General features: G+C 45.0%; 1 protein-coding gene across 2 annotated transcripts in view; it reads right to left on the bottom strand.

Annotated features, from left to right (window-relative positions):
- PDE10A (phosphodiesterase 10A) overlaps positions 1-22,666 on the bottom strand; it is a 625,228-nt gene that overhangs the window by 184,229 nt on the left and 418,333 nt on the right. For both annotated transcript variants that reach the window (XM_086708295.1, XM_086708293.1), the window contains one exon: positions 9,086-9,214. In XM_086708295.1, coding sequence (XP_086564421.1) covers positions 9,086-9,214 — 129 coding nt within the window. The remainder of the gene's footprint in view (positions 1-9,085; positions 9,215-22,666) is intronic.

Below are 22,666 nucleotides of genomic sequence, written 5' to 3' on the forward strand. Positions count from 1 at the left end.
AATCTTGATAGGAATTGCACTGAATCTACAGATGGCTTTTGGTAGTATTGACATTTTAACAGTATTAATTCTTCCAACTTATACATACAGGATAATCTCCATTTACTTGTGCCTTCTCCAATTTCTTTCATCAGTTGTCTTGTAATTTTCAGACCAGAGCTTTCGCCTCCTGGAGCAAATGTATTCCTAAGTGTTTTATTATTTTTGATATTACTATAAGTGGCATCACTTTCTTTTTTAGATAATTTGTTGTTTGTGTATAGAAACAGTACTGATTTTTCTATGTTAATTTTGTGTCCTGCAACTTTATTGAATTCATTGATAAGACCTAATAATTTTTTGGTGGAGGTCTTCAGGACCTTCTGTATATAAAATCATGCCATCTGCAAATAGAGACATTTTACGTCTTCCTGTCCAATTGGATACATTTTACTTCTTTTTCTTGCCTAACTCCTCAGGCTAGGACTTCTGGTACCATATTGAATAGACGTGTCAAGAGTGGACAGCTTTGTCTTGTTCCTGATCTTAGAGAAAAAGCTTTCAACCTTAGCATGTTATATAATTTACCTAGGATGGAGGGACTGGGTGAAACCGGTCAAAAGTTACAAACTTCAAATTATAAGGATGTAATGTACAACGTGATGACTATAGTTTACATTGCTGTATGGTATATTTGAAAGTCACTAAGAGAATAAATTGTAAACTTTTCATTTTGTGCCCCCTGTAGAAACACTAAGTTCCATTACAACTGAATTCATGTCCAGTGCTTAGCAAATGCAAAACACACAGTAGATAGTTGGTAACTTTTAGTAAAATGAATGAATTTCAAACCAAAAATGATGACCCTGGGACAGAAATTGAGCTGTGTGTTTTTCTAGACCCCATTTCAGCCACCAACTTCCTATGTAACAGTCTTAATGACCAATGATAACATATTAGTGAGGGAGAAGCAAAATGCAGGGAAAAGCCAATAAAGGACTGGGAAATATACATTGTTTATTATACCTTGCAATGGAAAAGTAATCAAACAAGCAGAGGATAATTGGTGTAAACTGAATTAGAATGACTGAAACCTGGGGAAAAACCTTCCCTACGAGAAACTCTAGAAGTTCCTTCTGATGTTTACTCTATTTCTTTTTTATTAAAAAAGCAACATATACGAGAATATAAACTTATAAATCCCCCAAATCCAGAAACAACCACAATGACATATTTAACTAGCTCTTCGTCTACACAATTATATGTATGATTATTACCTTGTAAAAGATGGCACTATATCCTGTTCTGCAACTCACCATGCTTCAGTGAAGCTACCAATTAAAACACCTATTTTAGGGGCGCCTGGGTGGCGCAATCGGTTAAGCGTCCGACTTCAGCCAGGTCACGATCTCGCGGTCTGTGAGTTCGAGCCCCGCGTCGGGCTCTGGGCTGATGGCTCAAAGCCTGGAGCCTGTTTCTGATTCTGTGTCTCCCTCTCTCTCTGCCCCTCCCCCGTTCATGCTCTGTCTCTCTCTATCCCAAAAATAAATAAACGTTGAAAAAAAAAATTTTTTTAAAAGAAAAAAAAAAACACCTATTTTAGGTTTTTTTTTTCCACTTTTCCTATTACAGTCAATGCGGAACATGAATAAACCAGTTAAAATGAGACCAGAAAGGCAAAACATTTTAACACTCCCTTCTCCCCACTCTTAAAATACGAAAAATATTCAACCCTCCCTCCCAGGCTATCCCAGAAGCAAACCACAGCAAGCCCCACAGCCCTGCCTTGGATCCCACCAGCCAACACCAGCACCGCGTTCGCCCTTGCACAGGCCCTCGGTGCCCAGGACGGGGGCTCTCAAATGTTAAACTTGCACTAGGATTACCTGAGGGGGCTTATCAAAACACAGATTTTAGGTCCCACTGCAGGAGTTTCTGACTCCGGGGGTTTTGAGTGAGATGAGGCCTATGGCATTTCTAACTAGTTCCCGAAGGATGTCCACGGTGATGTGGGAATCCCACCCGAGAATCGGTGGCCTCGATGAAGAACCAATGCCCACAAAGAGCCTTCTCAATCTGCACACCTCTTAGTGGCCTCGGTTCTCCCAGCATGGTCCTGAAAACCCACACTGCACCACTCAACACTGGATTACACAGCCTCGGTTGCTGTACTCTCACAGTACCTTCTTTCCACACCAGAAGATTACGCGTCCCTCAAGGACAGTACACACAAGGAACACGGCTCCTGTGACTCACCAGGACCCCGGGACACAGCAAATAGATGCATCTGCTTAATCCACAGGCCCCACCTGACTGGCTGAAAGCAAACGATGTGCATCTTAAAATCTCGAGCAAATTTATTTCTAGTAAAAATTTCTGTTTGCTAGACATTGGGCTACATGTTTTCCAACATCCACACCAACAAATCCTGAAACGATCTTACTCTCTGATTATGTGTTTATTATCTGTGTTCTCCTATCAGAAAGTGACCTTCGAGGGAGCAAGTTTTTAGCCCTTGTTCTCTAATTACGTTCCCATAGTAGGTACTCAGGATTTTATTCATTCATTCATTCATTCATTCATTCATTCATTCGAGAGAAAGAGAACACAAGCATGAGAGAGGGGCAGAGGGAAAGGAAGAGACAGAATCCCAAGCAGGCTCTAACCAAGATCATGACCTGAGACGAAATCGAAAGGCGGACTCTTAACCGACTGAGCCACTCAAGAGCCCCTCACGAAATACTTGCTAATCGGCACACTGAATCATTGGTTAGGAAAGTGAGTAGTATCTGCTCACATTCCAGCTACAGCTTGGCCACTCAGCTAGAAATTATTGTCCGTTCTTTCATCGAATAACCTAGATCACTGTGAAACGTTCAGGCAGCTTTTAAAAAGTAGATTCAAAAAATGAGAAATGGTTACACCACTCATCTCTCACAAGTTTTCATTGGAGTTTTTTTTTTTTTTTTTTTTTTTTTAAATTTTTTTTTTCTTTTTTTTTCCAACGTTTATTTATTTTTGGGACAGAGAGAGACAGAGCATGAACAGGGGAGGGTCAGAGAGAGAGGGAGACACAGAATCGGAAACAGGCTCCAGGCTCCGAGCCATCAGCCCAGAGCCTGACGCGGGGCTCGAACTCACGGACCGCAAGATCGTGACCTGGCTGAAGCCGGACGCTTAACCGACTGCGCCACCCAGGCGCCCCTCATTGGAGTTTTAAAACCCTGTGTTAAGTAAAACATCAACTTAAATGCTGAAATACATTCTAATAAGTAGATGCAATGATTTTAATTCAACATCCTTTTCTATTGCATGGACAATCAGAAAATATGATTTTTACTCAAAGAAACACCGATGAAAATAAAGTACTTTCAAAAATCCACTAGCTCATAACATTTTCGTTCATTAGAATCACTTATAAACAAAATTTCTGCCGAGGAAATGCAGTAATGATGTCGAATGTACAAATAATGGCTACGGGTGGTAGGAACTTTACAGATACTGCAAAAACTGCTTCCGAAATCAATCTAGCTTGTAACAAAGCTACTAAAATTATTTGAACTAGTTTCATAATCACTAACAATGTGTGATGACCTGAATTAATCTTTAAAATTATCAAAATCCCAATCAACTTGATTAGATTGCTACAGAGCCCAAACACTCTCAAAAAGAATATATTAAAGATACACCTTTGCACTCAGATGAACAATTAACAGAATTCATGGAATACATCAAGTAACTCTTTGCAAATGAACTTTATCCCCCTTCTAGTAACCAGATTGTGAACTTATGATTATTTATAATGCAAATCAAGGCATTCAACACATTTTGTTTCCATTCCAAAAAAGAAAATAAAAAGACCGAGATATGAAATTTCTATGTGAAGACATAACTTCCATAATCGACACAAAGCAATTTCAAGGAGAAGAAAGTGCACGAAATGAAGTTCCAAGTAAACCATTTCAATGATGTGGGTTTTTCCTTATTCATGATATGGACTAATAGTTAACACGTAATTTATTAGTGTCCTACTTACTAAAACCTTCTAACATTGCATGCCTTGGCAAACTAATTCATGCCCCATTAATTTAATATCCCGCGACATTATAAACACTAGCACAGAAACCATCTGTTACACGCTAAGCAGGACTAATGCTCCTGAATCTGCATTTCAGGCTGCATATAGTGGGTTTAGGGGACAGGATGGAAATCTCACTAATTCTAGGTAAGAAGTATTTAGTAGTTTTATTTGAATGAAAATTGTTCCATCTCTAGAATCATGGAGAGGTGAAAAATATGGAGTAACTCCATCCTCTGAGGGAAAAAAAAAAAAGGAAGCCATTCATGTATTTGTTGAAAATATTTAAGGCAGGTGACAGCACCAATGTTTTCATTATTAATTATTGGACATGTATGGACACACTGACGGTGAGATGGTTTGCTATTTAATATTTCAGACATATAAACACAGTAGTAACAAATTCTTGGACATAAAAGACACTGCTACTCATGATTCTTAAATGACTTGGGTTCAATCAATCGCCCTCTTGAATACCAAAAAGCTTCCCTTTAGAATATGAATATCACAGTTATGTTTTGGGGGTTTTATTTTTTATTTTTTTTTTTTTTAATTTTTTTCAACGTTTATTTATTTTTGGGACAGAGAGAGACAGAGCATGAACGGGGGAGGGGCAGAGAGAGAGGGAGACACAGAATCGGAAACAGGCTCTAGGCTCTGAGCCATCAGCCCAGAGCCCGACGCGGGGCTCGAACTCACGGACCGCGAGATCGTGACCTGGCTGAAGTCGGACGCTTAACTGACTGCGCCACCCAGGCGCCCCATTTTCGGGGTTTTAAACAAAGCCCATGTATTTTAAATATTATTCTAATACCAGGAGATGCCAAATACAGTCATACTGGCTGTACGTACATTTTTACTAACGTAGAACTAAGTTTTTTACATTAGAAGCCAAAAGGGGACATCGCTGAGAGTCCAAGTAATTCAGGATTCTTCCCGAGCATAACTGAAATACTGAAATGTCATTAGGGACGTCAAACTGTGTTCCGTCTTGGAACCTTCCCACCGGAAATGCAAAGGGTAGGATCTTCATCGTATCCTAACGTTGATTTATCACTTTAATAGTTCTGCCTTGATACTTGTGGAGACGTTAAATAGTTTAGTAATCTGAGTCTGGATGAGTACCAGCTGGTCCTGTCAAGTGTACCTTGCGTAAAAATTAACATAAAGTACAAACTTCAGTAAAACAATTCAATTCATGACCTAGGTAAACTTTGTTTTCTTCCTGAAAGTTTTCCCAAATCAAAGTATGGCTATGAGTTACGGGTACAGTCCCCGACACTTTCAGGGAATATTTATACACTCTCTAAATGAGAACCTAAAGTTTTAAAAGAAAGAACCCCTACCTCCAATTCCCCGCATCGCTTGAAAACCAACTGTTTGGGATTTTGGATCCGAGGTCCACCTCCAAAAGGCAATTTGCCTCGCAAGTACAGATAGAACTCTGCGCATTTAAAATGCAAATGTTATGGGGGCGCCTAGGTGGCTTGGTTGGTTAAGCGTCCGACTTCAGCTCAGGTCATGATCTCACGGTCCGTGAGTTCGAGCCCCGCGTCGGGCTCTGTGCTGACAGCTCAGAGCCTGGAGCCTGTTTCAGATTCTGTGTCTCCCTCTCTCTCTCTGCCCCTTCCCTGTTCATTCTCTGTCTCTCTCTGTCTCAGAAATAAATAAATGTTAAAAAAAAAAAATTAAAAAAAAAAAAGAATAAAATGCAAATGTTATGAAAGCAGGAAAATCAAACTGAGAACAGTAACAGTACAGAGTCTGAAAATGTCAATCTCTGAAGACACTGGGGGGGGAGGGGGGGTTCGGCTTTCCCCAACCCCCTTCTCTGCCAACACAAAGCAGAGCGATTGGCTGTGGGGCGGACCCCTCTGCAGACCATCTGGCTCAGAGCCCCCGGGCCTGGACTATGTCCAGCCTCGGTCAGACTAACCAGAAGGAGGCAGAAACTTACGAGTCTCTTCGACTGGTCTCAGCACCAACTCCCCGGAAACCTAACCATCTAGAATCTCAACAGCGCTTTACAGAGTTTGCTACCTACACGAAAAGACAACGCACCGGGTGAGATTTACAAATCACAGTATAGAATCCCTTCCCTCTGGAAGCCTGCCAGTGAGCAGGGGGAGACAGGAAGAGCATGAAAGTAGTTCTGGTTCCACGCACAATACTGACAACCGGTGGCCACTTGGAGGTTGAGAATCCAACCCTCCTTTGTTCGTTCATTCAAAACGTTCAGAGCGCCCCTCCCCGCGGCATCGGGGGTGCTGCCGGCGAGGGATACACAAGTAACTGCGACTCCCGCGGCCAGTGCCCCCCAGGGGCTCACCGGTACCGTCCGGGGATCACCCTCGACCCAGCAAGGGAAGGCGGCCACGTAAGCCTCGCTCGCTGCCGGCAGATGTGAACGGTCAACACCCGCAAAACCCCCGGACGCTACAGCCGCCCTGGTCACGCAGCCCCGGTGCACGGGAAGTACCGCCGCGGGGCAATCGGCCCCCCACTCCGTCTTCAGCTTCTCTGAGCACCGAACGAGCAGGCGCTCGATAGAACAGCACGTGCACGAAGGAACGCCAGCGGTTTGGACAGCGTGACGTCATCGTGACGCCATCGCGACAAAACCGCTTGCAAGCAGCGTGCCAGCCGGACGTGTGAGAAGCAGACGTCATCTGTTATTCACTCATTCGCTTAAATCTGAAATTTCGCAGATGGCCTTTCTCGGAACGGGAACGTACCGCACCCCTTCACGTGACCTCCCCGTAGTGTAGACCACTTCCACACGAGGCCGGCTTATCCGTGGTTGAAAAATAAGCTACGTGAGCGTTTACCGAGTCCTTGTGCATAAAGCACGGTTTCCCTCCGTCCGCTTTCTCTCACTAAACTGACACAAAGGGAAACAATCCGGACAGGCCCAACTTTCAGTAATATTCTCCCAGAACTTCTGTCTCTCACGCTTTCTGTTCCCGGGTCTGGCGTGGAAACAGAAATACCCCCCCCCCCCCGCCTTCCCCAAAAGCCCTCTCCACAAAAATGTCCTTCCTCCGAGCATTTCCCACGAAGCCCCTTGGAAGGAGAAGGAGGCCTCGTTGAGGAGAACACAAAATTGTCAAAAGAGTAAGGGCGCGATGGAGAAGAGACACGAGGCTTCAGCCTTAATCCAGAATCACACACAAGACACGAGGACCTGCAACTGGCTTTTAGTAGTTCCGCAAAAGTGGGCGGGGCTGTCCTCAAGCCACGCCCACAGGGTTAGCCCTAAACCTGGGTTGCCAGGGGCTGCAGGGGCTGCGTCCTGAGTCCCGGACGGTTCTCCCTGTTGGAAGGGGCGCAGGGGCCCAGCCGCCCGCAGGCAGGCGTACCATGAAAGGTTCCCTTGTAGTGTTTCCGCCCTAAGCTGCGCGCAGCCTTGTCTGCAGGGGCCCCACCCTGCTACAGGGAAGCCCCAGGTCACACGCATTCAGCTTCTCTTGGTTCCTGATCCCAGCAGTGGGCCTGAGCCCTCGGGGGGGCCACCAAGCGAGATGGCCTCTGTGTAAGGAGAATTTTGTCTTCAGGTACAAGGGAGCACTGCTTCAGCTCCACTCTGCTATTCTCAATAATCATTTACCTCTTGAGTGGATGTACTCAACAGTTTAAAGTAGTATTGGATTAACCAATACAGAACAGATTTGAAAGACACAGAATGGCACATCCAAATAGTTATAAAAATCTAAGAGTCGTTTAACAACATCACTGTAACACTAAGACGCAACGCAAAATTTGTCATCTTCTGAGCCCTATACTCAATTTCCCATCTCGTAAATATCCCTTATTCTTGCACTATATTATTATCCATCGTTATATAGCAAGTTGATGAAATCTGCATCTTTATATGAGGTGCTTTAAGCACAACTGAGTCACACGTTCAAAGCGTCAAACATCTCAGACTGCTTCCAAATGTCTGAGGTATGTTATAGCTGAATATGCCACATCAAGCTTTGTTCTCACTATTAAAAGCTGTGATTGTTTTAAAAAAAAAATGCTACGTTTGTTTCTGCAATTTATTTCCATTTCTCTCTCCCTCTTAATCTACACACACATACACAGACTCACGCACATGTACTTTAAAATCTAATTTGTGTTTCAATGTCAAAAGCTCTCTTTTGTAAAGGTTTCTTTATTATAAAAACTCTGCAAGAAAAGTATAGACACTTTGAAAATTAGAGGAAACTCAGCCCAAGGAGCGTACGAGGGCCACAGATCTAACAGCATAACATCTTAATAGTGATCATTTATAAGCTTTACTTATGGCATTCTGTTACACTAAATAAATTTCCAGAAAAATAGCATATATTTGTTTCTAGCATAAAAGTTCTTCATAGAGTCGAAATCATATGTAATATAAATTTCTACTCTAAGAAGAACATTCTGGGAAACAAGAAGTCTTATTTGGCCAAATATAAATTCATTTAAAACTATGCCACAATATTCAAATCCAATATATTAACACATGTTCAACTTGGGAGGAAATTTATTTCACTTCCCATCCCTTTTGAATCCACATTTCTTTTCTCATAAATATAACAGCATCTTAAGTTCATGAGTGTGAACAAAATGTCTAATGCAAAGTCAAGAGTTCTCTTCCTCCTGTGTCCACATGAAAATTATTTAATGATTTCTCTTTGCAAAATGCAGTAATATAAATACGTTTTTGAAATATAAAGAATATTTGTATAATCATTAATAGTAATTGCTGAACAAAATCAAGGCTAATATTACCTTCTGCATTTTCAACATGTCATATCCAAATAAATTTTCACAAGTCCTTTGCCAAGTTTTTGTAGCCAAGGATCTTACTTCAGTGGATTTATTTCCTCTCATTCTAACTTCTTTTATCTTTTGAAACACAGTAAAACTTTTACAGAATTAAAAATGCTAATTCTGTCTACTTTATACTTTCTAGCATGCACTAAACACTCGGTTTTGTTCGTTTGTTTTTGTCGCCGTAAACTAGAAAACAATCCCCGCTCGATCCGAATGAGATCTTACCTTCTGGTTTGTTGTTTTTCCTCTTCAGCCATTTTTCTACGGTCTCGGCACTAACACTCTCAGATACAAACTCATCTAACACCTGGGGATGAAGGGAAAGATACGCCTTCACTTTTTCATCTGTCAGACCTGGGAAAGAATGAAAAAGAGTAACATTAACCTGGATGACACCTCTGTGAGCATCAAACATATAGAAAAATGGCCCGTTATGCTAAGATTGATCTGAAATATAAAAAGAACATAAAGATGTGTACACATACATGGAATATTATTCATCCACAAAGAGGATTTAAGTCCTGATACATGTTACAACACAGGGGAAACCCCGAAAACAGTATGGTAAATAAAAAAAACCCAAACACGAAGGATAGATATCCTCTGATTCCACTTCTATGAACTACCTAGAACAGGCAAATTCACAGAGACAAAGTAGATTAGGAGTTACCAGGGACTGAGGGAGGGGAGGATGGGGAATTTACTACTTAATCAGTTTCCAGGGAAGGCAAAGTTGTAGAAGGAGACAGAGGTCATGGTCACAGTACACACGGGGAGTATAATTAATGCCAATGAATTATACACTTGCAATGTTCAAAATGGCAAGTTTTAGGTTATGTATATTTTGCCAGTATAAAAAAAAAACAGTAAAAATGGCAAAAGTGAAAACTTTAGCAACTTGAAACTACAGACATGGGGCGCCTGGGCGGCTCAGTCGGGTAAGCATCTGACTTCAGCTCAGGTCATGATCTCACAGTTCATGAGTTCGAGCCCCGCACTGGGCTCTGTGCTGACAGCTCGGAGCCTGGAGCCTGCTTCGGGTTCTGTGTCTCCCTCTCTCTGCCCCACCCTTGCTTGTGCTCTGTCTCTCTCTCTCTCTCTCAAAAATAAATAAACATTAAAAAAAATTTTTTTAAGCTACAGACGTTACATCACGTTACACAGCTGCTTTCCAACAGCACCTTTCAGTGTGTACTTGGGCTGGCACTGTGCTCCCGTGCTGTGCAGGGAAGCCTTACCAAGCACTCAGATCTTTCTGGAAACAGTAACCACTGCTTCCAATCCTCAAGGTGAGTGAGACTCTAGGAGGGGAAGTGAACAGGAGAATATAATACTGGTACGGTTGAGGTGCTAAAAAGGTGTTCGCGGCACAAATTCACATCTTTCGTTGTTGGCAGCACAAAGTATCCTTTCTCTCAGGGGCACGAAATCCAATGGTATTAACAACAATCAGCTCAGGATGATCAACAACTGTTCCCTGCTATTCCATGTTATGTGGTCAGTGTCGGTGAAATCAATTTTCGGTCTGATAACAACTGTTGAATATACACACGGGATTTTCAGGCGAAGTGCTTTTGCATATTTTCATGTTGAACATACAAAATCCCGTGTTGTGAGACTGGTGCTTCGTGCTGGTACGCCATTCATCAACCAACTCCAAATCACAGACAGGCAGGCTATCAATAATTGTAAATCTGTGACGGCAATTATTTTTCACCACCGTGTCCCCTCTGTGAATTACTCAATAAATTACCATCCTTAGGGACAGTCAGATAAAAAAGGAAATAGAAAATTGTACTTTCGGTGACCAAAAGAAGAAAAGGAAGCATATCCTTATGACTCCAGGGAATAAGCTGCCTGTTCCCGACATCAGACCAGCCACAGAATTAACATGTGTTAATTAATTCTGCTGGGGACTAAAGTCACAACCCCTACGATGCTTCGATGCTTCGAGAGAATGGTACAGTCGAGAAGGCAAATAATTTCTTCAATGAATTCACTACTAAAACAGTCAATTTACGCTACAGACAGACGGATAGCTACGGATGTATAATTACACAGTTGTATTAGACAAAAGAAAACTCTGACCCTGTCCGGCCAGGGGGCAAAAGAATCCCCGTTGTGTAAAATTCAGTTTGAGAAGTTCTACCAGGTGCTGAAGATAAGACTCAATAAAGTGAGAGGGGGCTCTCCTGACAGAATAAATCACAGTCCCCAGGTACAAAAGGCACAGGACGTTGAAGTAAACTGACGGCTGACTTGACCTCCAAGAAGACAGACAATGCAAATTTCACACTCTCTTCGACGGTGCCCTTCGGTCCTTCACAGCGGTTCATGTCTGACACTTGATTCCTTCCTAAAACTTCATCACTTTTGTGACTGTTCTTGTCCCAACTTCCTATCTGCTCCTTACTTCCGCTTTCTCCTCGCTCATCTAGGACGATGACAGCAAAATGTGAAGCAGGAACCCTAATGTATTTTTGATCTCCGGTCCCTGGACATTCTTCCATCTGGACTCAAAACTAAGGGAGTCACCTCCATCCCCTTCTTCCCAAAGGGGTTTCAACTCTCAGCTCTCCTCTTTTCTGCTACCAGTGCTCTCCAGCGTCCCAGAGACCCAGGCCGGAAATAGAAAGTCGGCACTGACTCATTCTCCTTGTGGTCTCCGTTCATCTTACTGCACTACGATACCCATCCTGTTTGCCATCTTGCGTATCACATTGAAGGGCTTGTGTCTGAAACATACAAAGAACACTTACAACTCGACAAGAAGAAAACAGGAAACCCAATTAAAACGGAGTCGAGGATCTGAACAGACACTTCATCGGAAAAGATACAGATGCGATAAATAAGCACATGAAAAGATGCCCATCTGTCCTTCGTGAAGTGAGGTTAAAAGTGAGATCCCACTCTATACACCTGTGAGAGTGGCTAACGTTGGAAAACAGACCATCGTTTTTGGCAAGGATACGGGGCACTAACATTCCTCATTCGCTGCTGGTGAGAATGCAAAATGGGAATGACTTTGGAAGACTGGCAGCTTCTTTTTTTTTTTTTTTTTTCCAACGTTTATTTATTTTTTTGGGACAGAGAGAGACAGAGCATGAACGGGGGAGGGCCAGAGAGAGAGGGAGACACAGAATCGGAAACAGGCTCCAGGCTCCGAGCCATCAGCCCAGAGCCTGACGCGGGGCTCGAACTCACGGACCGCGAGATCGTGACCTGAGCTGAAGTCGGACGCTTCACCAGGCGCCCCGAAGACTGGCAGCTTCTTATAAAGCCAGATACGATCTTAGTGTGTGACCTGGCACCCACACTACTAGGTGTTTAGCCGGCTGACCTGACACTTACGTCCCCACAAAACCTGCATGTGAACGCGGACAGCAGCTTTATTCACCGCCATCCCAAACGGAAGGTGCCGAAACGGTCTTGCAGCAGGGCAGTGGACACACAAGCTGTGGTGCCTCCGCACAATGAGATATTATTCAGCAAAAGAGAAAATGTGCCAACGAGCCACGAAAAAATATGGATTAGGCTTCGACGCGTATTGCTAAGTGCAAAGGACTGGTGCGCAAAGGCCGCGTGTTGTGTAATTCTAATTATACGACGCTGTGGAAAAGGCCAAACTACAGCCGGAGAGAACAGAGAGACCCACGGCTGCCAGGGCTGTAGGGAAGGGAGAAAGACGCACAGGGCATCTCTGCCGGTGAGAAAACTACCCCACATGACACTCTGATGGTGAGGAAGGGCGTATTCGTCAGAACTCACGGGTGTAGTAAAATTTTAAGAAAACATTTGGAAAAGTCAGGCTGTCTAATGGGAGGCCGCATACGGCCAAAGAATCTAAATGCATTACAAATGTATGAAACAACCTCAGCAAAGGAGGAGGGGGGATAAGGTGCTGAGCTAAGTAACTTCGGCAATGAGTGGAGTCTGTAAGACTAAAAGCAAAAGAAATTCCACGGAGTCCAGGTACTCGAGTTGATCGAGTTATCCCACGTGGGTAGAATTTAACAATTCTCACACCACGAGTCATTTATCCCGGAACTGAACAATTAAATAAGTGCATGGTGGGAATGAGGCTTCTCAGCGGTAGAGTAAGCAAGAGGAGGAGTCTAGAATGATCTATGGGATAATGGATTAGAGTTCGACACATCAGTATGGACTCCTATTTAAATTAACGCAAACAGAGATGCTTACACATTCAAATACTGGTAGGTATGCTCTATATACACTCAGGTCAGTAGACATACATCCATTTGCTCGTTAGGTTAGCTGAGAGGGCCTAGAAGCAACAATAAGCCAGTACCCACAAGTTCACGTAGCACCCAGATCTTTGCTTCTAATACCACTCCCCAATAAAAGGAACCACAGCTCCTTGGAGAAATGGCCGAGTCTAGGAGCAGTACACAAAGTACGTAAGACGAGCCGTAAAGTAAGGGAGTTATACGCAAAACGATGGGGTATGTCAAGGATACAAAAGCTGATTGAAAGAGTTCCCAATTATTAAAACACGGAGCCATTTGAGTAGCAAAATAAAGCCCTGGATTATAATCCGAAGAGTGAAATCATAACCCTTCCTAGAGTCTGAATGTTTGTGTGCCATCCTCCAAACTCCTGTGTTAAAACTCTAATTGCCAAGGTGATGGCGTTAGTGGGTGGGGCCTCCGCGAAATGCCTCAGCCATGAGGGTGGGACCTCATGAACGGGATTCTCGCTTCGTAAGAGGCTCCAGAGACCCCTGGACTCTTTCCACCGCGTGCAGATACACGAAGTCCGTGACCTGAAAGCAGGCCCTCACCCAACCAAGCAGGTGCCATGACCTGAGACTTCCAGCCTCAGAACTGTAGGCAATAAATTTCTGTTGTCTAGACGCCACCCAGTCTGTGGTATCATAGCAGCCTGAATGGACTAAGACGGCCCCAGAGTCCATGCTGATATAAATAAATGACTGAATAAATAAACAGAGAAGAACAAATAGCCCACTCAGAAGAATTCCAAACAATCTACGTAGACACTGCCCTTCAGGAGGCACAGGATAACTCCCCACTCCTTGACTCTTCTTTTGTATAAATTACTCAAAACTAAATTTTTAAAGATCAGTTGAGTCATAAATGAGTTACGACGTCTAAGTAAACATCTAGGCTAAAAAAGTTCATCAAATCCTGTATTCAATTACGGAGAAGGAATGACAGGTCACACACACCATTTTGGCTGGAAATGCCATTTAGAATTCCAAAGAGTATCACCTGGCTTTACCTCTCAAAGGTCTCAAAAAATCTGAGTATAATTTTCTTCCCAAATTACAATCACATCTCATGAAAATAACTACCTCCTTCAGCAAGAGAGGCATCACGGTAGCGGGAGGCATCATGGCCTGGCGATCAAAAGTACGGGCACAAGTTAGCTTCCTTTTCTCACCTGCTGACCCGGGCAAAGTGCCTCACCTCTCAGCCTGGCTTCCTATTTGCACGGGAATGAGATTCAAATGGGAATAGGAATAATAACAGAATCTACCTCATGGGTCATTACAGCAACTCAATAACATAATCAATTCATAGACACCATTTTTGCCCGGTCCATTCAAGAACGGTACCAAAAATGCTGTTTTTTTTACCTGTATGAAGCCAATGTTTACATTTGTCTAGAGGCTCTAATCACAGGTTTGTAACGTTTCATTTCTCTACCATTAAAACTCCAGATTTTCTAAAACTTCCATTTTTTACAATATTTTACTTTTAGGTAATCTCTACACCCACCGTGGGGCTCGAACCCACACCCTGAGATCAAGAGTTGCACGCTCCAACTGAGCCAGCCAGGCACCCCTAAACTTCCATTTTTATCGTAGCATTTAATGTATACTCAAGGCCCTTAGCCATCAAAAGCAACCTCCCTCACATTTTTTCTAACATTTTATCCACCTTTACTTGCTATCAACATCCAACTTTGCAAACAACCTTCGGGCCAACACAGGACCAACCCAGAATAAGACACTGAAATAACAAGTCTCCACTCTTGGAAAGTGGAACATGTATGGATGTTTTTGTTTGGTTTCTGACTTTGGTTTAATGTTTCCATAGCTTCCCATGGCCTGTACGTTCCGCTTATGTCAAAAAAAAAAAAAAAAGTTATTGTTTTTTATTTGTTTGCTTTTGTTTTTTGCGAATAAACCCAGTGAAAGCCAGAAGGTTAGACCAGGGTGGTCGTTAGCACACAGTAGCATCCAACGATTACAAATTTGCCAGCAAAACTCCACACGAGGAATCACACAGATTACAAGTAACACGCAATGTTGAAACAATGTACATAAAAAATACTTCACGGAGCGCCTGGGTGGCTCAGTGGGTTAAGCAAGCAAAGCTTGATTTCAGCCCGGGTCACGACCATGTTTGTAAGACGGGGCCCCAAGTCCGGCCCTGCGCTGACAGTGTGGAGCCTGCTTGGGATTCTCTGGCAGGGGTGCTGAGGGGCAGAGGTTGCGGCAGGGGTGCAGACAGAAGGGGAAGCACAAAGACCCTGACACACTGAACGTGCACACGGAGTTAGAGACGGCTGGATGAATTTCATTATTTCCATACCGCCCACCGAAGACGCCATGAAGGATTGCAACCTAAACGAAACCAACGCGAAAACAGCAGAGTGGTACATGGAACGGTGAGCTGGAGCACTGAACCTGAAGGCATGTAACAAAGAGCAAAATGAAGACTGATAAGGAGATTTGTAAAGACAATCGATTCCGTGGCCAGTGGTAACTGAGCCAACAACCTGAGGAACAGATAAGGAACAGCTTCCTTTCGGTGCCGAGTAACTCTTCTCAAGAAACAGACACACAGGTAGAAGCCACAGGGATTCCTCCTACTTTGGTATTTTATTAGGGGAACCACAGGGTGATAACGAAAAGGATTAGCTTCGCCGTGTTTCCGTCAGTGGTAATGCAGAGTATCAGGGACGAAATGCTAAGATCAGCCCCATTCATTCTTCATCTTTTTTTAAACCCAGTACAAACACTACTTCCTTCATCTCAGCAGAAATCTCACGAGCCTCTCATCGTACCACCCTTTTGGTTACTGCTGTCTGCAACCTACAAGTTCAGTTTCTTCCAATGGAGACTCTGTATCTGTGTGTGTGCGCCCGTGCACACACGCACACACACACACAACCACACGAAAACACATAATGGGCTCTCATGTCCTCAACACCCAGCTTCAACAATAATCAACTCGTAGCCAATATTTTCCATCTGTGCCCCCCACCCACTCTCTTCTCATATAATTTTGAAACAATCTCATGCATCATTTCAATATGTTCATAGATGTCAACGTCGATCTCTGAAAAACAACAACTATTCTAACCACGAATGTTATTATCACACGCACGGAGATATTAGCCATTATTTTTAATACCACCGACATCCAGATGTTGAAGTTCCTATTTTTCATTGTTGGTTTTAAGTAGCTTAAATGAACCCAGACCCAGGTAAGGTCTATATGCTACAGTTGGAGTTCTGTGGTATTTTCCCGAGGTCTCTTTTATCCCATCTATTTTGTTGTCCCCATTATAATTTATTTTTGTAGAAAACACATCTTTTGTTCTATGCTTTTCTACAGCCTGTGTTTATCTCACTGTGCCCCTATGGTGGTGTTTACGATGTTTATCTGCTCTTTGCGTTTCCTGAAAACTGAAGTTAGATCTAGAGACAAACTGAGGTTCAACTTGGGGGGGAGGGGTGCGGTGGGGGGAGGCAAGTTTCAAAGTGGTGTTGTGCTCTTCTGTCAAAAGGCTTATACCGTCTGGCTGTCTCTCTCTGTCTGAGACATTAGCAGCATCTATGATCCAAGAGTTACTAATTGGTTAGGGCTTGGAAACGGTGATTTCCTAATTCTGTAATGCGTTCTTCATTTATTAACTGAAATATCACAAAGAGAAACGGCACCTTGTTAACTATTTAGTTCGTATAAACAAGACTGGGTAAATGCTTTATTTGTTCCCCTTTATTTACAATTTTCACAGGGAATTGGTTCAGTAGCAATCTCTTGTGGGTGAACAACTAACAAAAATAGTATTAGTACGAAATCACAGATTTGAAAACATCTGATCCGTTTCTTCAGCTGTAGTTACAGGCCTAAGTTGGAGAGACTGAGGTTTGGTTCCAGACCGCCACAACAAAGCAAATATCTCAACCTCGACGGCTGCTGACCGATCAGTGGTGGACACTGGCCGATAAGAGCGGTGCACGCTGAAGGCTAGGGCGCTGGTGTCCATTTCAAATGTAAAACAAGAGAACAATGAACTTGAACTCTTCCTTTCACAGATGATTTTTCTGCAGCACACGATTCTGTTTAATAGCATTCTACCCACAGAACTTCTTTCAAAATTTGAGTCAATCCTGGGGCGCCTGGGTGGCTCAGTGGGTTAAGCGTCCGACTCCGGCTCAGGTCACGATCTCGGGGTTCGTGGGTTCGAGCCCCGCGTCGGGCTCTGTGCTGACAGCTCGGAGCCTGGAGCCTGCTTCGGATTCTGTGTCTCCCTCTCTCTCTGCCCCTCCCCTGCTCACGCTGTCTCTCCCGGTCTCTCAAAAATAAATAAATAAATAAATGTAAAAAACAACAACAACAAAAAAGAAACATTTGAGCCAATCCTCTCAAACCTGCCGCTACTTTATCAACTAAGTTTATACCATATTCGAAATCCTCTGTTGTTGTTTCAACAGCCTTCACAGCATCTTCAGCAGGCGTAGGGTCCATCTCAAGAAACCACTTTCTTTGTTCATCCGTAAGAAGTAACTCCTCATCCGTTCAAGTTTCATCCTGACACTCCAGCCACTTAGTCCCATCTTTAGGCTCTGCTTCTAATCCTAGTTTTCTTGCTATTTCCACCATATCTGCAGTTACTGCCTCCACTGAAGTCTTGAACCCCTCAAAGTCCTCTATGAGGGTTGGATCAACTTCTTCCAAACGCCATTAAATACCAGTATCAGACTGGTATTCTGATCCCTTCTCATGAACTATGAATACTCTTCATGGCATCTAGAATGGTGAATCCTTTCCACAGGGTTTTTAGTTTACTTTGCCCACATCCATCAGAGGAATCACTATCTACGGCAGCTATAGCCTTAGGAAGTGTATTTCTTTCTTTCTTTCTCTTTCTTTCTCTTTCTTTCTTTCTTTCTTTCTTTCTCTCTCTCTTTCTTTCTTTTTTCTTTCTTTTTTTAACGTTCATTTGTTTTTGAGAGACAGAAAAACAGACAGGGCACGAGCAGGGAAGGGGCAGAGAGAGAGGGAGACACAGAATCTGAAGCAGGCTCCAGGCTCTGAGCTGTCAGCACAGAGCCCAACACTGGACTCGAACTCACAAACCGGGAGATCATGACCTGAGCCGAAGTCAGACGCTTAACCAACTGAGCCACCCAGGCACCCCGGAAATATATTTCTTAAATAGTAAGACTCGAGGGTCAAAACTACTCCTTGATCCATGGGCTGCAGGACGGATGCTGGATTAGCAGGCACGAAAACAACATTCCTCCGGCTGTCCACCTCCATCAGAGCTCTTGGGTGACCAGGCACATTATCAACGAGCAGTCCTATTTTTTAAAAAATCTTTCTCTGAGCAGCAGGCTTAAAGTATTCAGTAAACCATGTTGTAAACACACGTGCTGTCATCCAGGTTTCGTGGCTCCATTTGTAGAACGTAAGGCAAAGCAGATCAGTACATTTTGAAGGGCCCTACTGAAGAAGCAGAGAAGCAGGAAAATGTTCACCGTCAGTCCAGAAGGCTGACCTATGGCCTGCACAGGTCCCGGAAGGATCAGATACACCCTGGCGGCTACATTCTTAAAGCATCTCATGACTGCCTGTCCAACAGCCTCACCAATAGTTCACATCAAACTGACAAGCACCTGGGAAATCTTGCAAAAGCGGTTTCACAAGTAGAAGTTCAAAAACCCATTTACGATCTAATACCTCCCTTGCGTCCTCTCCCACTCGAGCATGTAACCACCAGCTTCACGCGGCCAGGGCAGCTCTTTCTCCCTGTAGGTCCTGTCTTCATGCTACTTAAATTAACTTCCTAAACTGCACCCTACAACGTTTGTTTATTTTTGGGACAGAGGGCGATAGAGCATGAGCAGGGGAGGGGCAGAGAGAGAGGGAGACACGGAATCTGAAGCAGGCTCCAGGCTCTGAGCTGTCAGCACAGAGCCCGATGCGGGGCTCGAACTCACAGACCGCGAGATCATGACCTGAGCCGAAGTCGGATGCTCAAACGACAGAGCCACCCAGGCGCCCCCCTAAACTGCACCCTGAAATGTCGTAAGGATTCTTTCCTGAGACACCTGGGTGGCTCCGTCGGTTAAGCACCCGACTCTTGATTTCAGCTCAGGTCAGGAGCTCACACTTGCCCGAGTTTGAGGCCCCGGTCGGGCTCTGCACAGAGCCCATGTGACAGCCTCCCTGTCTCTGCCCCTCCCCCCTCCTTGCACTCTGTCTCTTTCACAAGAAATAAATAAACTTAAAAAAACCCCACAAAACTCTTTCCTGACCTTCTTGAGCATCAGGCTCAATGGAAATGCAACACTATGATTTCTGGAACAGTGAACGGGCATCGACCTGACGCCGGGCACCGACTTCTTTCAGCTACAACAGTCCACGATGGCATCTGCCTCCAACAGAAGGCACTTTTGTCTACACTGAAAATCTAGACTTAGCGTAGCCACCTTCATCAATCATCTCCGCTCCATCTTCGGGATGATTTGCCGCCCCACCTGGACCTCTGACATCACGGAGGCGGCTTATCTGCCGATGCCTCATGGACCAATCCTTCCAGCGTCAGACTCTCCTCCTGCAGCTTCCTCACCTCTCTCGGCCTTCAGCAAAGTCCAGAGAATTAAGGCCTTGCTCTGGGCCGGTCTCGGCTTAGGGGAAACGGGGCTCACTTCATCTATCCAGGCTACGAGAACTTTCTCCATTTCAGCAATAAGGCTGCTTCGCTTGTGTATCATTTGCGCGTTCACTGGAGCAGCCCTCTTAGTTTCATCCAAGAACCTTTCTTTTGATTTCACAACGTGGCTCCCTGGTGGATGCAAAAGGCCCCAGCTGTTGGCCTTTCTCAGCTTTCAACACGCCTTCCTCAGGAAGCGATGTGAAGTGAAGGACGTGGGACTCCACCGTAGGGTGTGGGGTAACTGGCCTCATTTCGATCCTGCCGTGTTTCAGGGGCTCGGGAGGCCCCCAGAGAGGGGCACACAGGGAACGGCTGGTCCGTGAAAGAGTCGGAAAGCACAGTTATCGAGTAAGTGTGCCATCGCACCCGGGCGCCCTCCATGGTGCCCCCGAAACAGTTACAACAGTAACATCCTGATCACCGTAACAAACATGATAATAACGAGAAAGGGTGAAGTATGCCAAGAATTGCCAAAACGTGCCTCAGAGACACAAAGCGAGCAAGCGCCGTCAGAAAAACGGTAAACTTGGCGGATGCGGCGTCGCCACAAACCTTCAACTCGTACAACAAACAAACAAACGCATTCTTTGTGAGGTACGATAAAACGAGGTGTGCCTGTACATGGGTCGTCACCCTCGCACTATAAAAAGGGAAAATGAACACAGACAAGTAGTTGGATCCGTTTTCTACTGGCCACGGGGCCAATAATGGAGGTGGGAACAAAGATAACAAGCCTAAAAACTCACCTTTTTTTTCTTTTTTAGTGTGTATTTATTTTTGAGGGGAATGAGCGAGTGAGCAGGGGAGGGGAGAGAGAGAGGGGGAGACAGAGGATGACAAGCGGGCTCCACACCATCAGCACAGTGCCGGACGCGGGGCCTGAACTCAGGAACCGTGAGATCACGACCTGAGCCGAAGTCAGACCCGAAAGTGGCTGAGCCCCACCCCGGGGCGTCCTGAAAACTCACCTCTTAAGGCACAACTGCCCTGTGTCTTCCGTTCTCTCCTGTCTGATCTTAATATATTTTAACAGGATCACCACCGACTGGTGTTACCCCCCCCCCCAAAGTGTAATTATGGCACACGTTTTAACTCAATTTATAAATTGAAACACCTGACCGCGCAATCTGAGGCTTTGGTGTGAGGGTGGGAAGAAATTCTGGGAGCAGAAACAGCCCGAGTCATGGGCTAGCCTTGAAAATTGGTCTAATCTGAGCCTCTGCTGTCGCCCATGCTCCCTTCTTTTCTCACAAGTGCGGCCCCTTCCCTGCCGTGCTCTCTGCCTGGCCAGGGGCACCCAGCCAGTCTAAAGGCACCTTCCCGGAGACCTCTCACTGGGCACCCCGTCTGCGCCCACTGCCCTGCTCCATGAGCCCTCCCTCTAGTCGCTCTGACACTCCAAAGCCTCGGCCCACGCTGGAATCTTCCTTTCAGTTAGCGTGATCTTATAAGCTGCAGCCTCTCCAAGGAGACAGCCAGCTCCACGAGGGCAGGGACTGATGTTCCGACATCAGCTACGCGGCACGGCCCCCGGACCCTGACCGTCCACCGCTGTCCACGCGGCACGGTCCCGGACTCTGTGCGGAAAAGACAACACGGGGGGCCTGAGACCGCTCCCGTCCTAGAGGCCGCCGGCGGGCCCCGAGAACGCGGCTCTGGAGCAGCACCGAGGGCCCCCATGCCCGGGATGCCGGTGTGGACAGCACAGTTGATGCCCAACAGCCGTTCTCCTTCCAGGAGTCCGCAGGTGTGGACAGTGCCGGGGGGAGGGTGCCTATGCGACCAGCCCCAGGAAAAACACGGAGTCCCAAGTCTCCAGTGAGTCTTCCTGGTAGATGGCACTTTGCACGTGTTGTCACAGTTGTTGCTGAGGAATCCGAGCTCCCCGTGACGTCCCTGAGAGAGGACTGCTGGCCGCACAGGCCAGGTCTCCCGGGTCGTGGCCTCGTGCACCTTCCCCTTGCCGATGTTGCATCGTCTGCCCTTTTGCCGTAAGAAATCTTAACCGTGAGTATGACCGCACGCTGCGTCCCGGAGTCACCCTCGCAAGTTACGAAAGTTACAAAAACGGTCTCGGGAGCGCCCGGCACAGGACCACGGTCGTTAAGTGAATTAACCAACGAGTCATTCTTTGTCTTGATGTGACCTCCCAGAAGTGCAGACGTGTGTGCTCGAAGCCGTGCCGAGTCCTGCAAGATCACAGGTGCGTCCAGGCCTGTGTCCAAGGGTCCAAGGAAAAGACCCCTCCTCCTGTCAGCCCACTGCTCCTACTCAAGTTCCCAATCTTCCTTGAGACCAGATGAGAGTCTCTCTTTCTCTAGCACTACCCTTCATGTTTCTTTTTCCATCCAAACAGTTTACGGTCTACAGCGTTTTCTGAAAAATTAGAACGTCTTTATGTTTTGAATATGCTTTTCCTAATTGTGACATCCTCCAGCTCACCTAGACTGTAACACCAGTTCAGGAAATATATCCTTGTGAACGGTGCAACATGGAACCCTTTACATCCATGTGTTTCCCCGCAAAGTGCTACTACACATGAGCTTATGAATATAAGGCTTTATAGAGCAGTTTCTTCCACCCATTTATCAAAAAAGGGAAGGGAAAACGGGCTCTAAAGGTAATTTCTTCTTTGGGCTTCTTTAATGAAAAAGGCAAAATCCTTTCCATGCCATAAATAAAGGTTATCATGTGCCAGATGTCAATGGTTTTCAGTATCACTGACATGACTCCAAAGTTATAACAAAACACATAGATTAGATGCGTCTCTGGATTTTGTCAAGCCCCACAGCCAATGATGTCACTGTTTTCAACCAAGGAGGCAAAACAGATAGGAAAGTAAGAACAGAGGCCTTATTGTTTTCCCCA

This window comes from Puma concolor, chromosome B2 (genome assembly GCF_028749965.1).
Source record: "Puma concolor isolate L17-30 chromosome B2, mPumCon1.1.hap2, whole genome shotgun sequence".
NCBI lineage: Eukaryota > Metazoa > Chordata > Mammalia > Carnivora > Felidae > Puma > Puma concolor.